This window comes from Taudactylus pleione, unplaced genomic scaffold, assembly GCF_031769625.1.
Source record: "Taudactylus pleione unplaced genomic scaffold, aTauple2 ptg000015l, whole genome shotgun sequence".
In the NCBI taxonomy this organism is placed as follows: domain Eukaryota; kingdom Metazoa; phylum Chordata; class Amphibia; order Anura; family Myobatrachidae; genus Taudactylus; species Taudactylus pleione.
The window spans coordinates 35,148,299-35,173,053 of NW_028284417.1; the positions used below are offsets into that span (position 1 = coordinate 35,148,299).

General features: G+C 46.3%; 1 protein-coding gene across 11 annotated transcripts in view; it reads right to left on the reverse strand.

Moving 5' to 3' along the window:
- USP45 (ubiquitin specific peptidase 45) overlaps positions 1-24,755 on the reverse strand; it is a 293,573-nt gene that overhangs the window by 37,055 nt on the left and 231,763 nt on the right. For all 11 annotated transcript variants that reach the window (XM_088472232.1, XM_088472241.1, XM_088472266.1 and 8 more), the window contains exons 10-11: positions 8,306-8,387; positions 6,188-6,279 (exon numbers count right to left, since the gene is read on the reverse strand). In XM_088472232.1, the coding sequence (XP_088328358.1) occupies positions 6,188-6,279; positions 8,306-8,387 (174 nt within the window). The remainder of the gene's footprint in view (positions 1-6,187; positions 6,280-8,305; positions 8,388-24,755) is intronic.

Here is a 24,755-nt window from a genome sequence, read left to right on the forward strand (position 1 = left end):
GTAAGGGGAACTAATTGGAGGCTGTCTAAGGGAGACCACTACTGGGGATACTGTATAAGGGGCACTACTATGGGCCTGCATAAGAGGGACCACAACTGCATACAGGGGGTACTGTATAAGGGACACTACTGGGGTTAAGGTGCATATGGATAGGAATGTTCAGCATGAAAATAAAGGGGTGTGTCATGTTGACACGCCCCATTTTTAAGTGACCATGACCTTTTTTTTTCCGCGCGTGACGAAGGCGCGCGCACATCTTGGGATGTTGGGGGGGTCTCCCTTTTCAAATTTGCCCTGGGCTCCAAATACCCTAGTTACGCCACTGACAGGGGGCCCTTGGGGATGTCCCAAAGCAGTCCTTTTAAGGGTGGGGATGCTCCTGCGCTGAGAGAAGAAATCGGCGCCCAAAGGAAGCATCCTGTGAGGCGAAGGTATCAAAGGCCTAGAACTTCAAAAAGGTATGGACAGAGAACCATGTGGCCGCCTTACAAAGCTGCTTAGCTGAGGTGCCACAGCGAGCTGCCCACGAAGGACCCACAGAACAAGTAGAATGAGCAGTAACAGTAGCCGGTATCGGAAGGCCTGCCTGCGTAGAAGCTTGTGAGATAGTCATGCGAAGCCATCTAGCCAACGGTTGTTTGCTGGCTGGCCATCCGTTCTTGTGAAATCCATAGAGCACAAATAAGGAATCTGATTTCAGAAGGGAACTGGTACGTTCCACATATATCTGGGGGCACGGACAACATCCAAGGAGGCCTAACCTGCCGAGAGGTCTTTTGATTGAAAGGCCGGGACTACAATTTCCTCATTACTGTGGAAACTAGTATCAACTTTTGGAAGAAAACCAGGGCGAGTCCTAAGTACTGCCCTGTCTTGGTGGAAAAGTAGAAATGGGGAGCGACAGGAGAGCACCCCTAAATCTGACACTCTTCTGGCTGATGTATAGCCAGAAGAAAAAGAGTCTTCGCTGTTAACTACTTAAATTTCACAGAATCCAGGGGTTCAAATGGAGGGCGCAAAGAACTACTGACAAATCCCAAGGAGCCACTGGAGGGACAAAGTGGAGTTGAATCCGGATGACGCCCTGGAGAAAGGTGTGGATATCTGTTAGTGGTGCGCTGGAACCAAATGGACAGAGCAGAGACATGCACTTTCAGTGAGGCCAGGTGGATTCCTTTGTCCAATCCAGCTTGAAGGTAGGCCAGGACTCTGGAAATCCTAAACACCTGGTGGTCGTAGCTTCTGGTACTACAGCATTGGAAAAATGTAAGCCACACTCTGTGGTAGATCCAAGCAGAGGCTAGCTTACGCGCTCTGAGCATAATTTTGACTACAGCACTAGAGAAATCTTTGGACCTCAGGAGGGATGTCTCAAGAGCCACGCCGTCAAAGACAGATGACCCAGAACAAGGTAAAGGCAAGGACCCCAAGACAACAGGTCCAGTCGTTGAAGCAGCAGGAACGGAGTGTTGATGGAGAGACTTCGAAGAAGAGTACCAATGACGTCTGGGCCAAGCTGGAGCCACCAGCAGGACAGTGCCTCCGTCTTGTTTGAACTTCCGAAGAACTCGAGGAAGAAGGGAGACTGGGGGGAAGAGGTACGCAAACTGGAAGGTCCACTTCACTGACAATGCGTCTACAAAGGTTGCCTCGGCATCTCTTGTTCTGGACCCGTACACAGGCAGTTTGTGACTGTGTCGGTAGGCCATGAGGTCCACCTCTGGGAGACCCCATCTGTTCATTAGGAGTTGGTGAAACAACCATTCCCAGAGATGCACGTTATAATGGCTGACTTAGTCTGCTTCACAATTGAGAACTCCCGGAATGAATGCTGCCGAAATAGCCAGGATGTGACCCTCGGCCCATGTCAAAATGCGGGACATCTCTGTCACTGCTGTCTGACTTCGAGTACCTTCTAAATGGTTGATGTAAGCCAGTGTTGTGGCATCATCGGACTGAACCTGTACAGGTTTTCCGTGAAGTATGTGCTGGACCAGGTTGAGGGCCCAGTAGACAGCTCGAAGTTCCAATATGTTGATTGGCAGGGCTGATTCGACCGATGTCCAACGGTCCTAAAATGAGTGCGGACCGGTCACTGCACCCCAGCCCTGGAGACTGGCGTCCGATGTTGGGATTACCCAGTCAAGGATCCAAAAGGGGCGACCCTTGTCTGAGCTTTGATCCGATGGGGTTACCCATTCCACATGGAGAGGATCAGCCCTTGCAAAGGCCTGGAATGGAACGGAGCATATTCCAAGTCAAAGGTGGACACCATGGATCCCAGATGCTGCATTGCCAAGTGGATCGACACTCGGCGACTGTGGAGATATCTGCGCACTCGTAGTTGAAGTGTGGAGATCTTGTCTGATGTCAGAAAGATTCTCTGATCCTGAGAATCCAGCAGGGCTCCCAGATGACTCATTCTCTGTGAGGGATTCAGGGAGGACTTTTTCCAATTGATTAACCATCCGTGCTTGTGTAGGAAAGCAATGGCGGTGAAGCACTTCTGGAGATCCTGCTAGGAGCAGGAGGTCGTCCAGATATGGTAACAGTCGGACACCCTGACCACGTAAGTGGGCCGCCATGATAGCCATAATTTTGGTAAACACCCGTGGAGCTGTGGATAGTCCAAAGGGCTGATCTTGAAATTGGAAGTGTTGCTGTATAGCAAACTGGAGATATCGCTGATGTGAGGGCGCTATAGGTACCTGTAGGTACGCGTCCTGAATATCCAGAGATACCATGAAGTACCCAGGCTCCAGAGCTAGGATTATGGAGTGCAGGGTTTCCATCCTGAACCTGGGTACCCTGATGAATTTGTTCAAGGATTTGTATAGGGCGATGATACCCATTTGGCTTCTGAACTAGACATAGAGTAGAATAATAACCAGTCCCTCGCTGAGATAGTGGAACTGGCACAATTCCCCCTGCTTGCAGCAAGGACTGTATTGTAAGGCCTTGCTCAGGTCTGAGGAGGGCCTGTGTAGAAAAACTGGTGGAGAGAACGTCTGGGAAATAAGAGGGCGTACCCGTGAGAGACCACTTCTCTTACCCAAGCATCCCGAGACCCGTTCCGTCAGGCTGAGGGTTTATCCTCGGGTTTTGAAACAGGGCATCTGGTGTTCCAGGTCTGATTGGTCCTGGGTTTGGCGGCCCTAGTGGAAGCAGACTGCCTAGGAAAAGACTAATCTTTAGGTTTTCCCTGAGGATGAAAGGACTTAAATGATGTAGTCCGAGGCCTAGTAGAAGTAGTTGCTGAAGGCAGAAATGCAGTTTTTGATGCTGGCAACGTGGTTACAAATTTGTCAAGGTCTGGGCCAAACAAGATCTCCCCATTTGTAGGGTAACCATTCTAGGCCTTTCTTGGAATCCGCATCTGCCTTCCATGAGCGCAGCCACATTGTACGGCGGGCAGACATAGCAGCGGCCGAGACTCTGGAGGTTAGGAGACTGGCATCCAATGTCGCTTCTCCAATACAGAAAGCTGCATCTCGAATGTGAGCAAAAAAAGACATCTGATCCCTAGAAGCATCTGAGGAAAAAAGATTCTTCAAGTGCGTCAGCCCGGCTCTCTATAGCTTTAGCCACCCATGCAATAGCCATGGATGGACGGGCAACATCCAGTGAAAGAGAGTATATCGATTTCAGGCAAGCTTCCACTTTCCTATCCGTAGGATCCTTCAAGGAAGTAACTGTAGGAATAGGCAAAGTAGCGCTTTTAATTAAACGCGTAACATGTGAATCCACCGCTGGGGTTGTTTCCCATTTTGCACAATGAGCCACAGGAAAAGGGTAACATGAGGTCAGACGTTTTTGTGGTTGAAACCTCTTACCAGGCTGCAGCCATGTGTTCAGCTAGTTGATCCGATTCTGCTGAAGCCACTTTCTGTCATTTAAACAGCGGGTGCTTGGATTTAGGGGCTGGCTCTTCATCTTCTATTAATAAGAATGATCTGACAACTCGTACCAAGGCAGGAATATTAATTTTTGACCGACTCTCATCCTCCTACAGAGGGGAGTCAGGGTTAGAGAAATCAGCATCTACTGCCTCCTCAGATGATAATTCAGAATCTGAGAGTTGCATGGACTGTGACAATAACACTGCTGTGATAATCCCATAGGATGAATGACAGCCGGAACCACCAGGCGGTCCGCAATAATGGTCAGAACCTGAGAAAATAAAGCCCAGGGAGGCTCTTTTGTACAGACGCTGGGTTGTCTGATGGGCCTGTGGAGTATAACACTTACTACATAACCCATCATGTATCAAATCCTCCTCACTTAAGCCTGCAGCACATAATTTGCATGAGAGCAGTATGGGTGCAGATGCCTGTTTGTTACTCTTGCCTTTGCTAGACATAGCTGCAGAGTAATATGGCACACAATATGGCAGTGGGTATAATGCAACCACCGTGTATGTAGGATACTAGTAGGAATGCAATATACTGGTCCTGTCTTATGCTTGGGTAAGCTGCAGGAGTACACAGCACAAATATGGCACAATGCAACTGTATGTGACAAACCTCACAAATACTTAGTTCTATATATGTGAGGTACAGGAAAACCCCTGAATACACCTGAATGTTAGGGTAAAATCAGAAAAAAAAAGAAAAGGGAAAGATATATGCTGACAGTAGAATGGAAAACAGACAGGCAACGCTAGCATTAGGCACATACAATGCAGAAATAACATATAACTGCAAACTGGCATTGCAATCAACTACACACACTCCTGTAGGCTATAGCGCTACATACGCAGACCCCAGGGAGGTATGTAGGGGAACAGACCCTACATATCCCCCCGAGAGAGCTATGGCTGTGCCTTTAGAAAATGGCCGCCGGAGACCTCAGAGGGGGCGTGGGCCGAGGAGAAGAGCAGCTCAAGGAAGAGAGACCTCTGTGGAATGGTGCCCTGAGCTGAGGAGAGGGGCCGCTATAACGGGGGAAGCTGACCTCCCGTTGTCGATTTTTTTTACCCACCGGGACGCTGGTTCCCGCACCACGGTCTAGTGGATCACAGTGGCTGGAGCCTGTGTCCACACTCAGCACCTCCGGTCTGTCCCGAGACCGGAGGTAAGACTGCCTGCGTGGGTCACCGCCACCTTACCTGTTCTCTTAGCGTCCGGCTGAAGTCTGGGTCCTCCTCAGGGCCTTGGCTAGCACTGACCCCGGGATGCCCGCCGAGATCCCCAGATCTGTACTGGCGTCACGGCGTACAGTCTGCTGCTGCGCGCTCTAAAGTAGTAAAAGTAAAATAATAAAATCATAAAATAAAAAGCCTTAGGGCTGCCTAAGCAGCCCCCTGCGTTAATGGTGACCGATTCCGGCCGTTCACCAACGAAACTGAGTTGCCTCTGGCTCGGGGGCGGGGCATAGGGGGATGGACCAATGCATCCTGAGAGCTAAAGCTTTAACTATGTGGTGCCCGGATTCCTGATCCACCACCTACACCCTGTGGAGCCTATGGACCCTGAAGAAGAAATTTTCATCTCAAAGTTAAATCAATATAAGGTCAGGATTTTAACATTTCATTATTGCGAAGGACCTCACCCGGCTACTTCTTGATGCCGCGTGGTTGAAAAAAAACATTCTGGAGAGAACACTGTTGCTCCTACATGTCCCTGCGAATTGAAAGACTATGGAGGTTATATAATAATGTAAGTGCATGTGCAAGGCAAAATTTCCCAGATTGTGAATATGCACAACTTGCACCAGTATTATGACCTGCGTGTGGCACCTTGCGCTTGGGAAAGACAGATGCAAGTGTGGAACAGTAAGGAAGTCAACGTAAATAAAACATACCTCAGTTGTATGCATTTGGCATACAATGTATCATTGAAATGTATTCCTTACACAATTCCGTATCTACAGAAGATGGGTGTATTTTTCTAGTAGAAGATCATGGATGCTGTACATAATTCTGTGCATTACATTAAAGGTTGCATATACCTTACAGAGCAAGTAACTCAAAATATATACAAGAAAAGGTAAGATGCATCTGTATCTGTGTATACTTAAACAGGCATGTTTTACATTCAGTTTTAGATCATCCCCTTGGTCACTAATTTTTGGAAGATTCTACACTAGGCAATCAGCTGGTCCTCTCATACACATTTCAAGAGACAGCTCCATGTTTCAGACTGCAAAGTGGTAAATTTACATTTAGACACTAATAAACTATACTTACAGTTTCACATTCTTCACACATGATCGTACTGGTTAATTCACCAATGAATATTCTGTCAATGAAATTTGCCTTTTTGCCTTCTCTTCCATAGGCTGGGCACAGAGAATATAATGATATTTAATAATATCAAAGGAAATTCTTGCAATAGTACATGTGTTTAAAAATATAAGAATGTTTTAGTGATTCAGCATTGGTTATGCAGAAATTGGATTACAACTGCATAACATCATCAAATATATGGCACAAATGTAATATCCTGCAACACACAACAAATTGTGAGATGTCTGTTATTTTGCAGCTAAATTTAAAGCAGCTGTTTTTTTTGCTTTTAAAAAGATGCCGCTTAAATCTAGAGACGAAATCACCAAAATCACGCAACATGGTGCATCTTGTAAGCTATAACTTTTGGGCCCTAGTATGCTTGAAACAGAATGATAGATTTTATATGTCCAGATTATATGCTATTATTAGTCCAAAGAATTATTGAATAACACACCACAAGATGGCACTAGAGAATCATCTAGGAAAACACACATGTTTATTTTAACCATAACATCTTATTTGAAACTTTTTGGTGATACATATTAAAGACCCAATTTATGGATAAATGGAATTAGGGCACTGCTGCAAAATTAACATGCAAGAAGTTTCAACTGCAAAAATAGGTAAACTACATATAGACAAAATAATGTCAATACATTTTAGGGGTTAATTCAATTAAACGCAAGAGGTGCGATTTGCCATTGTAACAATGTGGAAACAATGCCAACGGCTCCACAACGCACCTCACTTGAAGCATAATCTTGCCCCAGACTCGTGGACTTTTTATGCAGCTCTATGGGGCTAGGAAAAAATTAGACACGACTTTCCCGTGTCTGCGAGTAACCTGCGGCTATATGCCGCACTTATGCTGATTGTTGGTTGCAGCCCCATAAAGCTGCGTACAAAATCCACAAGTCCAGGGTGAGACTGTACCATGAGGGGGAGTGAGTTGCGGGGCAATTGGTGGTGTATCCACGCCATTACTACAGCAATTCACCCTAATAACGTCTAATTGAATTGACTCCATAATCTTAGAGAAGTTTAGCTTTTTAGTGAACAATCAACAATAATCAACAGCACAGACAATGCAGTACTGCCTCACAGCACTGAGGTTGTGGATTCAATTCCAACTACAGCCCTAACTGTGTGGAGTTTGTATATTCTCCCTGTGCTTGCGTGGGTTTCCTACGGGTTCTTCAGTTTCCTCCCACACTCCAAAATATACTGGTAGGTTAATTGGCTCCCAACAAAAAAAAATTAACCCTAGTGTGTATGTGTGCGAGCATGGGGTAGGGAATATAGATTGTAAGCTCCACTGGGGCAGGGACTGATGTGAATGGCCAAATATTCTCTGTAAAGCGCTGCAGAATATGTGTGTGCTATATAAATGGAATCGGTATGAGATGCCGGCGTGTTCAAATACCGACGCTGGAAGCTCGGATGGTGCAGAATCCTGACAGGGGCAGGCAAGTATCCTAACCCTTCCCCTGCCCCCCCTAACTCTAATCCTCCCTTAGTAGTGCCTAATCCTAACCTCCCCGGGGGGTGCCTAACCCTAACCTACCCTCGGTTGTGGCTAACACCCTCTTCCCGTACCCTAAACCTACACCTCCCGGGGGAGGGGGGTGCCTAACTCTAACCTCCTCTTCCAGTAGCCTAATCTTAACCCTCCCCGGAGGGTGTCTAATCCTAACCCCCCCATCCCTGGCTAACCGCGCATACTTAGCGCCAATCGGGATTCCGGCAGTCGGGATGCCGACACCCATTTTCTGATGTCCTTTGGGATATTGGCGTCGGCATTATGCCGGGCGGCGGTATTGTAACTGCCAGCATCCCGTCCACCGGCACATAAACTGCATTCCATATAAATAACTGGTAATAATAACACTAGCAAAAAAGTGATGTTGCATTTAATTATAATAAATTTTCAATTTTTTTTTTTTTTTTTTTTTTTTTACTGCTTAACAATTTCCTCTGGCCTTCTGGATCTACATAATTTATAAATGTCACCACTAAATTAAGATAATTTCATTATATGTAGAAAAATAAAATACAAATTCTAAAGAATAAAAGTACCTTTGACTTTCCTCTTTGTATCATCATCTGCAGTTTTAGTGGTTGGGTTATTGAATGCTTTTAAAATGCCTGACTGAATGCGCTGTAATATAACAAAAAGAGAGAAGAGATTGATCCTAACTAACTATGGGTAAAATAAAGAGAGACTGATCTAGAATAATAAACATAAATCCAAAAATCTTTTTAATAAATAAATGTCTCTATTATAAGGACTGCATTGTACAGGTTGAGTCTTCCATATCCAAAATGCTTGTGACCATGGGTATTTTGGCTATCGGAATATTCCATATTTTGGAATAATTGCATACACGATTAAATATCTTGGGAATGGGACCCAAATCTAAACACAGAATGCATTTATGGTTCATATACACCTTATACACACAGCCTGCAGATAATTGTATGCAATATTTTGTAGCTCAAACAAAGTTTGTGTACATACATGAAATTCATTTATGTTTCATATACACCTTATACACACAGCCTGAAGGTATTTTTATACAATATTTTAAATCATTTTGTGCCTTAAACAAAGTTTGTGTATATTGAACCATCAAAAAGCAAAGGTTTCACTATTTCAGTCATGCTAAAAAAAATCTGTATTTCGGAATATTTGGATTATGGGAGACTCAACCTGTATCTTGATACAGAAAATTCTGATTATTCTGTAAAGCTATATTTTTACCAAAACAAATGATTTCACATTATTGACCAAAACAAAGCAAGTTTAATATGTGTATATTATTATTACTGCTTTAGTCAAAAGAAAAGCAAAAGTAAAACCACAATGGAGCAGTTAAATTCATATTTAATATGAGTTTTTTCGCACAAAATATCCATCTCCACTATATAAATATTACAGTCCAAAGCAAGTGCACAACAGACTGGATTTTAACCTACTAAAGTCCACTGTTTTCATCCATTTAGGGCTTGTATACACATTTGAACTTGGTTAATGGGTAAAATATATATGCTAGACGCATCTTAATTATGCATTTTTATAGGGTTTTAGGGTTCAGTAGTGAAATGTGTTGTGCCTTTGTATACATTTTTAAATAAGGCATCAAAAATACTATGTTGGTAGCGAGCCCATAAAAAACATTAATGACAAGTTACAGGTGCACATACCGAAAAAAAAAAGTAGCAGCCACTAGGCAATGGGGCTAGCCTAGACATAGAAACAAATAATGCATACCAGCACAACAGCAGAACTATAAACTTGACAACATTATAGTGAAGGGAGGGTAGTGAAGGGAAATAGGATAAATTGGGTGTTGGTAAGGGAGTCAATAAGCAAAGCACAGAGTCAGTAACCAATGGCTCAAGCAAATAAAGGTGGCATTTTAAATGTAAATTGAAATGAGATGATCAGGAGGAGCAGAGTCATAAGGTGAGCGGATCAAGCAAAGGTAAGGTAGTCCTGGGTCCAGGAGGCCACATCAGGCAATAAAAAAGCAGGAAGATGTAGTAAAGTCACACAGAATAAATCACTACAGAGGCTAGGTTAGATTAGACTTGTAAGAGGAGGACCCATTAAAATCAATCCAGCGGAGCCAAGTATGCCAAAAAGCTTTGCAGGCAGCTACCTTGTAAGAAAATAAGTCTTCCATATCCATCAAAGAGTCAAAAGTAGTAAACCAGTCTAGCACAGTTGCAGGAGAAATATGTAAAAACAGCATATAACAAATACATAGATCACCATTAAAGAGTCCATACCAGAATACAATTAGAATGGAGCCTGTAATAATGTCCAAATGGCTTCTTTATTGTGGTCGCTGTTACCTTGAATCCGGATCAATCCTTTAGTATGATGTCTAGGGAATCGGTATGATATGCCGGCTGCCGCATGGCCGGGAGTTCGAATCCCGGCAGTGGCAGCCCGACAAAACAGCAAAGCCCGGCAGCGGAGGCCCGACAGCGTTGGAAATCCCGATCGTGGTAAGGTAAGTATGAACTAATCTAACCTAACCCCCCTAACCCTCCTTAGGGGTGCCTAACCCTAACCTCCCCCCCTGTGCCTAACCCTAACCCCCCCCCCTTCCCCGCTGCCTAAACCTAAGTCCCCCGGGAGGGTGCCTAACCCTAAGTCCCCCCCGGGGGTGCCTAACCCTCCCTCCCCCTAGCCTAACCATAACAATCCCGGGGGGGTGCCTATCCCTAAGTCCCACCCCGGGTGCTCTAAACCTAAACCGCGGCTGTCTAGATATAGACGCCGGTCATTTATCCCACGGAGGGATAAAGCAGTCGGGAAGCCGGCTGCTGGGATTCCAGCAGCCGGCTTCCCGACTGTATACCATGTAATGAACCTTAGGGGTATATTTACTAAAGTGTGAAGTGGAGATGTTGCCACTAGCAACCAATCAGCTTCTACTTAACATTTATCTAGCACATTCTAGAAGATAATAGCTGTGGGCAACATCTCCACTTCTAAAAACCTGCACTTTAGTAAATATACCCCGTGTCTCCCTGCTCATTGACAACTTTGCAGCCTGGATCTTTCACGTCCTACCCACTCTCATTTTGGGGGATTTCAACAGTCCCACTGATAACTGAAATTAGTGCGTCCTCTAAACTCTTGCCTCTGCTTCCTACTTTGGTCTCTCTCCCACAGGATGTAATCTCCCCCATTTCAATGGACACACCCTGGGCTTCGTTTTCTCCTGTCTTTGCACCATGTCCAACTTCTATAAATGACCTGCTTGCTCTATAAACACAAAATTACTCCATTCCAAATGTATCCTGTCTTATTATCACATTGTTCGCCAAGCAAATCTACTTCAGTTTGCAAAAATCCACTCATACCTCTTTCAGACATACATCAAAATACGTGAACATGCATTGACCTGGGATTTTGGTATGTCTGATAACAAACAACCCGTGACTTTGTCCCGGGTCCACGACCCTGCTCTTTACCATGGTCGGACTGAGGGCCTGATTCAGAGCCGGACGCTATTTGCGGACGGTCGTTCCAAAAAAAGGGGCTGGCTATTTAAATTGAGCGCTCGCTCTTTGCGGTTTGTTGACGCCTCTATGTCTGAGCGAGCGAACGAAAAATGCGCTATTTTGTAAAGACGCCCCTTTGCCGTTCACAACACACGTCATCTCCGGTATTTAGTAGATTAAACGGGTACATCGAAAGGCATCTGAACTGCTCGCAGTGCTTGTGGTAGGTTTTTTCTACCGCAATCACTGCGAGCAGTTCAGGCTAAAAGACAACCAAGTGACGTGGTCGATGACACTCCTTTACTAATTATGCACTCCCATTAAATGCCCTTGTCAAGGTGTGTAGGTCTAGACTGTCTGTATTCTTTAAAACCCCCTCCCTCCTCATTCATTGATCCATTGTAATTAGCGGATTATTGGGGTGAAGCACTTACATATATAAACATCAAACACATAAAACAACTTACAAGATGTACTGTAATTAAAACCATAAGGAATCAGTTCAGTCTTAATAATCTGAGTGTATATTATATCGTTTGCGTTCCACTTTACTACACCAGTGGTACGCATCAACTTCCGGTTCCTATTTGCCAAAGTTCATATACAATCCCTAGGGGAGGCTTGTGCGTTCCACCTTCTACGCAGTGGAACGCACGCGCTTCCACAAGGGCCAGAGTTGCTGTCCTGATAGTATGTGACAGACTCTCACTAGTATACTGGCCGGACTCCTTCGGTTTGCGTCGTCTGCCAGTTCCGGTTAGAAGTGGTCCGTTGGATGTTGACTAGGAGCACGCATGCGTTCCACCCCCCGTTGTTGTGGAACGCAAGCGTCTCCCTATGAGTCAGGGATATAGCCCTGTCTATGAGTGACGGACTTTATACTGTTTACCAGATATCTAGGGACCGGGCTTACAGACTTCCCCCGGAAATCTTATGTCCATATATAATAATGTTCCCTTGTGTTCCAGCACTGTATAAAGGTTACATACTAATAAAGGAAAGGTGATCCATCTATTAATATTATAGCGACCATACCTTTCAATCCTGTGTGTAGTCACATTATTACTCTTATTGAACAATATAATGTAAAACATAATATAAATATAAAGGAATATATAAAAACATATAGATAAAGATATAGACATTTAAAAAAATCACTATTCATAAAATCAATGTATAAAATTCATACAGACTGTATAAAATATCAGGTTACTAATATGATGTATTTAAAATACCGGTCTATAAATATATATTGTGCTTTGTACTTATAAAAACCATTTTAATTTGAAATCCATATTCATACCCTTAGGATGTAGAGTACCTAATTCGTAAATCATCCCCATTTCTACTTTCGCTAGATTGTTCTCTATCTTTTTCTTTCTCCATTGTTTTTCAATTGGAAACCCATTACTCTATGGATGTCTCTAATGGAGCTATTGTGATGTTCTTTAAAGTGCAATGATAATGAGTGTTTCTCAAAACCCTTTTTGATGTTTCTTACGTGTTCAGACCATCTTTCTTTCAAGGATCTGGAAGTTCGAACAACATATTGGAGTCCACACTTGCACTGTATTAAGTATATGCAATTGACACTATTACAAGTAATAAATTGTGTAATGTCATGTGTGGCCCCTGTTGTTTTGGAACTGTAATTTTCTAGTTTGCTCTGTTGCCCTACATGGCTTTTGCACATAGAACACATGCCACAGCGATAGAAACCTTTAGATTTAATCCTATTGGTCATTTCAATGGAACAGCACTTTTTACCAGTCTATTTTTCAGATTCTCAGCCTTCTTATATATAAAAATTGGTCTATCAGGGATTACGGATTTCAAGACCGGATCTTTCTGTAATAGATACCAGTATTTTCGTATAATTTTTTCTATTTGTTTGAATTGACAATTGAAGGTGGTGATGAAAGGTATTTTCAGCTCATCTTTTTTCTTATTGTTCTTGTCTTTTGCTTGTAATAATAATTCCCTATCTACCTCTTTCATTTCATTAAATGGGATTTCTAGCTCTTTTTTAGAGTACCCTTTAGCGACAAATTTCATTTTTAACTGGTCAGCTTGTTCTGTAAAGACCTCCACTTCTGTACAGTTACGCCTAATTCTTCTTATCTGACCTTTAGGTATATTTCTGAGCCACACCGGGTGGTGATTACTAGTCATATTAATATAGGCGTTGCTGTCCGTGGGATTAGTGTAATTCATTGTTTGTATGTGATTATTCTTGATGTATATATTCAGATCTAAAAAAGTAATTTCTGATTTACTCTGATTAAATATCAATCACCTTTTCACTATAGTCATGTCTGCATCTGAAATTTCTCCTGTTGGATGCCATATCGTCTACAGTCCACTCCTAGTACAACTAGATACTACAGTTTCAGCATTGGTCTCTAGTCTCTAAGCTCACAGGGTGTTAAATATTCTCTGTCTCTCATCTGCACATTTTTCATCATGTCAATATATACTTGTTATGTTTGGATGTACAATTTTCTTTTGTATGATTAGTTGTACTAATAAACTAATGCACTAGAGTTTTGTGGCACCTTACAAATAAATGAGGATTATGACAACACCCAAGCACTTACTTTAGTTTTCTTTTTCAAACCTTCATTTTAATTTTATTACTGTGGGATACAAATAGACAAGAAGAAAATAAGAGTTATGGTAGACTTACCTTTGTTTTAACTCTTTTTATTTGAAGTCCATAGGGTCCACCGGGATACCATGGGAAAAGTGTGATTGGAGTGATCCAGGCACCAAACAGTTAGGCTTTCAGCTTCCAGGATGCCTCAGGTCCTCCTCCACATATACACCACCGCTGGCCATAACTCTTATTTTCTTCTTCAGGGTCCCTAGGAATCCACAGGGATACCATGGGGATGTCCTAAAGCAGTTCCCTAAGGATGGGGACACTCCTGAGCAGAAAGGAGTACCTACTGCCCAGGAAGCATCCTGAGAGGCAAAAGTGTCAAAGGCGTAGAACCTAAGAAAAGTGTGGACAGAAGACCACGTGGCTGCCTTGTTTCACCAGAGCCACCACGATGAACGCCCACGATACTCCCACAGACCGGGTAGAATGTGCTGTCGTCGTGTTTGGAATAGGGAGATCAGCCTGCGTGTAAGTCTGAGAGATAGTCATACGCAACCATCGAGCCAGAGAGTATTAGCTAGCCAGCCTCGTTTGTGAAAACCATATAACACAAAAAGAGCGTCTGATTTTCTAAAAGAGTTTGTACGATCCACATAGATACAGAGAGTGTGTACCAACACCAGGGAGGCTTCACTTAGAGAAAGGTCTGAAGACTGAAAAGCTGGAACCACAATCTCTTCATTGACATGAAAACGGGACACTACCTTAGGAAGGTAACCGCCTGTGTACGGAGGACAACTCTATCCTTGTGAAAAACCGAAAAGGGGGAGCGACAAGAGAGCACTGCCAAAACAGAGACTCTGCATGCAGAAGAGATAGCGAGGAGAAAAAGTGTTTTTGCTGTCAACCACTTCAAATCCACTGAGTCCAGAGGTTCAAATGGGGGAGCTTGTAGCCTCTTGAGAACTAAAGACAAATCCCATGGTGCCACTGGAGGGACAAAGGGAGGCTGAACTCAGAGAACACCCTGAAAATAAATTCTAACATCCGGCAGAGAAGCAATCTTTCGCTGGAACCAAAGGACAGCACAGAAACCTTTACTCTCAGAGTGGCCAGGCGGAGACAGAGGTCTAATCCAGCCTGGAGAATAACAAGTACCCGGGAAAACCTAAAAACTTTAGGGTTGTACTTCCTGTGGGAACACCATTGACCAAAAGAATGCCAAACTCTGTAATAGATGCAGGCAGAGGAAGGATTTCGTACCCTAAGCATCGGCAGAAACTTTGGCTCTTAAGATGAAAAACTCAAGAGCCACGCCGTCAAAGACAGACGAGGTAAGTCCTGATGCAGGCAGAGACCCTGCGCTAACAGATCCAGCCATAGAGGAAGAGGAAATGGAGTGTCTATGGATAGACTCCATATGTCGATGAACAAATGGTGCCTGGGCCAAGCAGGAGCTACTAGTATTACTGTGCCACCTTCCCGCTTGAATTTCCCGAGAACACTTGGGAGGAGGGAAATCGGAAAAAAGAGATACACCAGCTTGATGTCCCACCTCACTGCCAGCGTGTCCACGAAGGCTGCTGAGGGGTCTCTGGTCCTGGACCCATAACCTTGGGACCTTGTGGTTGTAATGTGAGGCCACGAGGTTTACATCTGGTAGGCCCCATTTGTTTACTAGAAGTTGAATAACCCCGAGTGGAGAGCCCACTCTCCGGCGTGTATGTCCTGACAACTTAGGAAGTCCGCTTCCCAGTTGAGGACTCCAGGGATGAATATTGCCGAGATAGCCGGAAGATGACGTTCTGCCCATATCAGAATGTTTGTCACTTCCCTCATGGCTGCATGACTTTGCGTGCCTCCCTGATGATTGAGATAGGCTACTGTGGTCGCGTTGTCGGACTGGATCTGGACCGACCTTGGAGTAGGTCCTGTGCCAGGATGAGCGCTTTGTATACTGCGCGAAGCTCCAGGATGTTTATGGGCAGGTGACTTTTCTGATTTGTCCATCTCCCCTGAAAGGTATGATGACCTGTCATCGCCTCCCATCTGCGAAGACTGGCGTCCATGGTGAGCAGCACCCAATTTGGAATCCAGAATGGATGATCCTTGTCCAGATGAGCCTTTTGTAGCCACCACGAGAGAGAGCCGAACCTCCGGAGTAAGAAGGATCCTCTGGGACTGTATTAGATGATACTGCCCAATCCACCGGGAGAGAATCAATATTTGCAGGTGTCTGGAGTGGAACTGAGCATATTGCACCATGTCAAAGGTGGATACCATTGACCCTAGGACCTGCATCGCTGATAAAATGGATACCCTTCGCTTGCGTACTCACAATTTGCGTACTCGCAATAATAATGCAGAAATCTTGTCCTCTGGCAGAAACACCCTTTGTGCCTGAGAATCCAGAAGTGCCCCCAGATGTACCAACTGCTGTATTGGAGAAAGAGAGGATTTCTTCCAATTGATGATCCAGCCATGCGTCTGTATGCAGGCAATGGTCAGTTGGAGATGGTGTTGTAGAACAGCTGAAGACTGTGCCAATATCAGAAGGTCGTCCAGGTATGGGAGTATTCTGATTCCCTGAAGCCTGAGGTAGGTCGTCGTAACTGCCATTATTTTGGTGAAGATCAAAGGGCAGTGCCTGAAATTGGTAATGTTGTAGTAGGACAGCAAACCGTAGAAATTGTTGGTTGGTTGGCGTAATAGACACGTGCAGATACGCATCCTGAATGTCCGGGGAAGCCATAAAATTCCCAGGTTCCATCGCCAAAATAATTGACCGAAGAGTCTACATACGGAACTTGGGTACACAAATACGCTTGTTGACTGTGTTCAAATTTAGAATAGGGCGATGAATCCCATTTGATTTCTGAACCAAAAACATTATAGTAATAACCCCATCCTTGTTGAACCAAAGGAACCCGGATTATCACCCATGCCTGCAGCAGGGAGTAAATTGCCTCCTGGAGGGCAAAAATATGAGATATGGTAAGAACTTACCTTTGTTATCTCTATTTCTACGAAGTCCATAGGGTTCCACAGGATACCTTGGTGTATAGGTGATGACGTCAGGCATCGGGCACCATAAAGTTAAGTTTTCAGCCTCCCAGGATGCACTAGGGTCCCCCTCCTATACCCAGCCCCCGAGCCAAGGCATCTCAGTTACGTACCAAGCCATAGGCCGGAGAAGGAGAAGGAAGAAAAAAACGGTGACCAGAGTAAAGCCCATCTGCAGCACAGGTGCGACAGGGCGGGAGTCCTGTGGAACCCTATGGACTTCGTAGAAATAGAGATAACAAAGGTAAGTTCTTACCATATCTCATATTTTCTACATCAGGGTCCATAGGGTATCCACAGGATACCTTGGGGATGTCCCAAAGCAGTATCCTTTAAGGGTGGGGACGCTCCTGTGCTGAAAGGAGAATCTGCCGCCCGAAGGAAGCATCCTGAGAGGCAAAGGTGTCAAACGCGTAAAACCTCACAAAGGTGTGGACAGAGGACCATGTGGAAGCCTTGCAGATCTGGACTGCAGATGCACCACATCGAGCCGTCCACGAAGGACCCACAGACCTAGTGGAATGTGCCCTCACAGAGGAAGGAACTGGAAGGCCTTCATGAAGATAAGTTTCTAAAATAGCCATACGAATCCAACCTGCCAAAGTTTGCTTTGAAGCAGGCCAACCCTTCTTACGGAAGCCATAGAGGACAAACAAGGCGTCCGACTTCCTAAAAGAAGAAGTGCGGTCAACATAAATCCTTAAGGCCTGCACAACATCCAAAGTGGCCTCACCCAGGTGAGTTAGAAGCCGGCACAACGATTTCTTCGTTGATGTGGAAACTTGAAAACTTTCGGAAGGAATACAGGACGAATGCGCAGCACCGCCCTGTTCCTATGAAAAATCAGAAAAGGGGGTCTACAGGAGAGAGCCCCTAAGTCAGAAACACGCCAGGCCGAAGCAATGGCCAGAAGGAATATTGTTTTAGCTGTAAGCCATTTGAGGTCCACTGAGCCCAGTGGTTCAAACGGCGGTCCCTGGAGAGCCCTCAGAACCACAGCCAAATCCCAAGGAGCCACCGGTGGAACAAAAGGTGGCTGAATGCGAAGAACACCCTGCATAAAGGTGCGCACATCAGGGAGCGCAGCAATCCTACGATGGAACCAGACTGACAGGGCAGACACCTGCACTTTCAGGGAAGCAAGGCGAAGCCCATGGTCTAGCCCCGCCTGTAGGAAAGCCAACACTCTAGACAGACAGAACTCCCGAGGGGCATAACCTCTTGGTCAACACCACTGGAAGAAAGTATGCCACACACGATGGTATATCCTTACAGAGGATGGCTTCCGAGCTCTTTGCATGGTTTGCACCACAGAGCTGGAAAACCCCCTGGACCTTAACATGGCCGTCTCAACAGCCACGCCGTCAAAGACACCCGAGCCAGGTCCGGGTGAAGACAAGGACCCTGTGATAGCAGGTCCAGGGCTAGCGGCAACCGCAGAGGAATGTCCACGGACACACTCTGAAGGTCCAAGTACCAGTGCCGCCTGGGCCACTCGGGAGCTATCAACAGGAGTGTACCCACTTCCTGTTTGAATTTCTCATGTTGTGCCTTCCACCACTCAGAATTCTACTACCAGACCACCTGGTATATATACCCTCCCCTGATAGCATTCTGGGCCTGAACATCTCGTCTTCCCGTGGTGTATGGTTCATGCTGTTTCTGCATTCAAGTATATCCCTGAAACCTACTACAGCAACCCCTAGTGCAATCCAGAAAACCTGTTACAGCTGTACCTGGCAATCCAGTAAATCTGCTGGCAGCAACCCCCGATGCTTCCAGAAAACCTGCTACAGCTAAACCTGGCAATCCAGTAAATCTGCTGACAGCAACCCCTGGTGCATCCCGAAAACCTGCTACAGTAATACCTGGCATCCAGTCATCCTGTTACAGCAATACCTGGCCTGTGCTCTGCTGCTAGTCCTACTCCTGGTTGGTCCCTGGCACTCTGTAAACCTGCATCGTGTCACCCTGCCTTGCTTCCTTCTGTGGATCAACTCCTGCTCCTTTTACCTACCTACTCCCTCCCTGAACCTAAAATTCCCAAACCTACCCATTCCTTCCTGAAACCTGTTATTCCCAATTATCCAATCCAGCCTGCACCTGAGTTCCAGCTTTTGTCATAGAAATTCCAGATTACCCTGTTTAGCCCTCGTCTCAGCATTACCTGACTTCCCTTCAGCCATTGTCACATTATTCCAGTCCAGAGTCAAGTTCCAAGCTCATCAGTTCTATCCACATTGTTCCAGTCCAGAGTCAAGTTCCAAGCTCATCAGTTCAGTCCACGTTGCTCCAGTCCAGAGTCAAGTTCCAAGCTCATCAGTTCAGTCCAAGTTGTTCCAGTCCAGAGTCAAGTTCTTAGTTCATCAGTTCAATTCAACAAGTCTTCCCGCCGGTCCCAGTCCGGTCCCTCCAGTTCCTGTCATTTATCATCAAAGGCAGTTTTCACTGCTATATAAATCTTGCAATAGAGCTATCTACATCACCTGTGGTTCCAGTCATGCCGGCCTCCGTTGAAACCCGATCACCACCTGAGACAGGTAACTCGCAGACACCAATTGTGACAGTCTGGAGTCCAACAAGGCTCCGAGGTGCAGAATTCGCTGAGACGGGATCAGGGTGGACTTTTGCCAGTTTATCAACCAGCCGTGACGTTGCAGTACTGCAATCATCAGGTCCAAATGGCGAAGAAGGAGCTCTGGAGATCCTGCCATCAACAGAAGGTCGTCCAGATGCGGCAACATGCGGACTCCCTGCATCCGCAGGTAAGCTGCCATGACCGCCATGACCTTGGTGAACACTCGTGGTGCTGTCGCCAGGCCAAAAGGTAACGCCCGGAACTGGAAGTGATCATTGCGGATTGCAAACCTGAGGAACTGCTGATGGCGCAAAACAATAGGTACATGCAGGTAAGCATCCTGTATGTCCAATGACACCATGTAATCACCAGGTTCCAGCGCCAGAATGATGGACCGCAGGGTCTCCATCCGAAACCGAGGCACCCTCAAGGACTTGTTGAGGGCCTTGAGGTTGAGTATAGGACGGTACGACCCATTAGGTTTCTGCACCAAAAAGAGATTGGAATAGAAACCTTGGCCCCTCTGGGAGAATGGAACAGGCACTATAACTCCAGCCTGGAGCATTGTGTGCAAAACCTTCCACAATTCCAAGGCTTTGTTCTGGTCTAATGGAAGACCTGTGGTGAAGAACCCGGGATGGGGGCCTGTGCCGAAAGGAGAGGGCATACCCGTGAGAAACCACCTCGTGAACCCAACTGTCTGTCGTGGTCATCGACCAACACTGGGTGAACAGAAGCAGGAGACCTCCCACTCTGGCATCCCCCAAAGGGAGGCCCGGACCGTCAGACCGCAGGTTTGTCATCTGACTTAGGGGCCGGACGTCTGGTACTCCAGGCCTGTTTCCTGGCCTTGGCCGATTTCTTTGGCCAAGCCTGATGGGGAAAAGACTGTGCTTTAGGCCTACCCTGGGCCCTGTAAGGCCGACGTACCAGAACTTGAAAAGACCGCAGCAGATGGGAGGCATGCCGACTTGGCTGCTGCCAGCGTAGCTACAATTTTGTCCAGATCCGGACCAAATAGGACTGCTCCATTAAAAGGCAAAGCTTCTAAGCCCTTTTTGGAATCAGCGTCTGTTTTCCAAGACCGCAACCATAAGGTGCGACGAGCCGCAACAGCTGCAGAAGAAATCCTAGAGGTGAGGATACTGATATCTAATGCCGCTTCATTGATGTAAGTGGCCGAATCCCGGAGATTGCCCAAGCTCTGGCTACCCAACACACGGCCATAGCCGGTCTGGACGCCCCCCCCCCCACAAGGGAATAAATGGACTTTAGGCAAATTTCCACCTTGCGGTCCGTAGCATCCTTCAAGGAGGACATAGAAGGCATGGGCAAAGTGGCACTTCGGACTAGGAGTGTCACATGAGAATCCACCTGAGGAGGGGATTCCCACTTACAAAAATAATTGTCAGCAAACGGATAAGCCACAGCTAAGCGCCGCTGAGGTTGATACCGTTTTCCGGGATGTTTCCACACCTCCTCTAAATGGTCTACTAACTGACCCGAAAGAGGAAACACTGTGGCGCCCCCTTAATATCCTTGAAAAAGGCATATTTGGACTTGGACACCGGAGGAACATCATCCACAATGACTAAAGCCGTGCGGACTGCCCGAATAAGGCCAGGAATATAAACTTTGGACTTAGCGTCCGACTCTTTAGTACGGAGAGGTTCTTGGTCAGATAGATCCAGAATCTCCCCATCATCGGATGTCACGTAGTCATCCTCATAAGGAGCAGACAGAGACGCCACAGGCCGCTTATGCGGCCGCAACACAGACTCCCCTTGTAACACTTCCGACAAATGCTGTACAGAATATTTCAATGAATTAACCCACACATGCTCCTGGGAAACTTGGGGAGGGGAAATAGGGAGACTGTGGGGTACCATCAGTTGTCTCGGGAACCCCTGCATGGGTGACAACACCACTGACTGCTGGGACAATCCCATCTGGGAAAACGCAGGTGGCGGAGCTAACTGGCCCACTAGGGTTGTAAGCGCTTTAGCGAAACAAGCCCAAGGAGGTTCCTGTACAGGAACCGTGTCAGTAATTGGCCACGCCAATAAATAACACTGCCAACATAGCCCCTCCGCGCTACCCTCCCCCTCCACTATTGGTACCTTGCACGTAGTACACATAAGCTGGAGAGGAAATTCACTCTCAGACATGATGGTAAGTATGTGACTCCTCTCACTGATACTAGTTAGTATAGTGGGAGAATCACCCTGCAAGCACCGCAAGGGCTTTAGCAGAGTAAGAGCAGGGACAGTAAAATGGCTGACAGTAGAAAGTGAAAGTACAGGCAGCAGACACTAGCAGAAGTCACATACCATGCAGAAGAAATCAATCCCTGCACCATCAGCACTGTTTCTCAACTACACAGACACAGAGTCTGGTAGGACACAGCACTGCATACACAGACCTGTAGTCAACGGAGGAGAGGTATGCTGGGGGACCCAGACCGCGATGCCACCGATCAGCAGCTCCAGCAGCGTTCTCACCATACAAAGATGGCCACCGAGGAGCAGAGAGGAGGTCGGCCTGGGGGAGGAGCGCTGCCACAGGGCCAATCGGCAGCGCAGAGAGGGCTGTGTGCAGCGGGGGAGGCGCGCTCCCCTGGCATGCAATTAATCCCTGGGACGCCGCAGCGCTTGCCGCTCAGCTGTGGCCCGCTGTCCCAGGGGGGTAGTGGAAGCGCAGGTTAGTTCCTGGCTCCCACCGCGGGACCCCTGCTGCTTACCTGCTCCCCTTGATTCCGGCCATGGTCTGAAGTATCTGGGGTCAAAGCTAGCCGTGACCCCAGATATTTACCAGCATCCCCGGATCAGTACCGGCGTTCTGGTACTGGCAGGGTGTAGGGGAGACGGCATGGACGTCAGCAGTGACTGTCCATGCTGTACTCCCAGATGGGCAGCCACAGCTGCCTTGAAGAAACTTCAGGGGCTATTCTTAGCCCCCCTCTAAACAGGTGCTCTGACTCCGAGCCGGGCACCACGAAACTGGGATGCCTTGGCTCGGGGGCGGGGTATAGGAGGGGGACCCTAGTGCATCCTGGGAGGCTGAAAACTTAACTCTATGGTGCCCGATGCCTGACGTCATCACCTATACCCCAAGGTATCCTGTGGATATCCTATGTACCTTGATGTAGAAAACCTTAATAGAGTCTGATGGGGGAGTTGTACAAAAAAATACCTCTGGAAAGTGAGGTCATAACCATGACAGACCACTTCTCGGACCCAGTCGTCTGTTGTTGTTTGATGCCAGTATTTTGCAAATTGAAGAAGTCGGCCTTCCACCCTGGGGTCCCCAAGAGGAGGCCCACCCCATTAAGTAGTGGGTTTGTCGTCCAGCTTAGAGACTGGAGGTCTGACCGGCCAGGAACTCTTAGTTTGCCGCTTGGTGGTCCTGCGAGAACAAGACGGTCTGGAGGAAGACTGTCCTTTTGCACTTCCCTGAGGGCAAAATGACTAAAAAGAAGATTGCCTAGACTTTGATGTAGCTGTTGATGGTAGACCTGCAGATTTTGAGGCTGCCAGAATAGCCACTAACTTATCCAATTCTGCTACAAAAAGTATGTTTCCATAAAAAGGTAAGGATTCCAGAGCCTTCTAGGATCCCATATCTTCTTTCCAGGACCTAAACCAAAGGGCTCTATGAGCAACAACCTAGGCTGCTGATGCTTTAGAAGCAGGGAGCCCAGCATCTATTGCAGCTTCTCCTAAATAGGAGCACGCTTTCTGTATGTGGGAGATATATGTCAGCTGTTACCTGGTAGCATTCGGTAGAGTATTTTCCAATGCCCCGTCCATTCTTCAACAGCCTTGGATACCCAAGCCACGGCCTTGACCGAGTAACAGCTCCAGACAATGAAAACACTGATCTAAGACATGTTTCAAGTTTTCCATCTGTAGGATCTTTAACGGAAGATGCTGACGGTATAGGCAACGTAGCACTCCTGACTAAATGTATCACATGAGCATCCACAGTAGGAAGGACTTCCCACTTAGTACATTCAGTAGGTGGGTAAGGATACAAAGATGATAAACTTTTTGTAACATGGAACAGTTTATTCGTGTTACTCCATGCTTCTCCATAAGTTCAGTGAGCTGCTCAGACTTTGGAAACTCAGCTTTTACCACCTTCTGGTGTTTAAACACTGGAGCCTTAGGTCTAGGAGCTGGCTCATCATCCTGTATATTTAGGATTGATTTGACCACCCTCACCCAAGAAGGGACATCTACAGTAGAAGGATGGTCCTCCTCTGCTGAGATAGACCCTGGAGAAGAACCCGGCGCATCATTTGATTCCTCCAATGATGCGTCTGAATCTACATTCTGAGCTGACTGATAAAATTATATTGTCCGCTTAGGCGCTTTAGTTACTACCGGTCTGTTAGCCTGCAACATTTGTTGAAATGCAGCAACTGATTGAGCCATACTCTGACTTGAGTGGGCATAAACATCCCTCCAGAAAGAATGTACAGGGGGCCCAACATAGCAGGCTGGAATTGCTGTGGGTATCCCATTAAGGGAGGCAGTGTGGGAGTAGCCAAATGGTTCATTAGCTGCGTCATAACCTGAGACAAGGAGGACACCCAAGATGGCTCTTGTAGAGGCTGGTAGACTGGACTAGTGAGGTGGTTCTTTAGAACAAACAGCACACAAACCATCCTGTATAAAGTCCTGAGAGGACAAGCCCGCCAAACAACTTTTACATGAAACCAGCACCAGGGCCTATTTACCCTTATTCTTAGACAAAATAAAAAAGTGCAAATGTGACTGCCCTCACAAATAACTATAAATATGAAGTACCATTTGAAAAACACACAAAAAAAATAGTAGTGACAGTTATACCTGACAGTACAGAGTAAAGTCAGTAACAACACAGCAGAGCTTGCAAAAGTCACATAAAATGCATATACAATATACTCGCAGTGGGCCCTGAAAACTACTCAAAACACAAGGCTTGATAGGATTCTGAGCACTGTATAACCTATACAGGTATACAGGGAGACTAGACCCAAACCTCCTGAGACCAGCAGCTTCAGCACAACGATAGTGCTCGCTGGGCATCTCATATACATAGGAGGGTAGGAGGAGCTACTCAGACGCGGGACAACTTCAGCTGGATTGGCGTCTGGGCTGGAGGAGGAGAGCATCTCTCCACTATTCTGTATCAACCCCCCGGGTGCGCTGGGCTTAAAACATGGCCGCCGCCACTGTCCCCAATTCCAGACTGACTTGCCCTGGTGGTCTAGTGGGGGT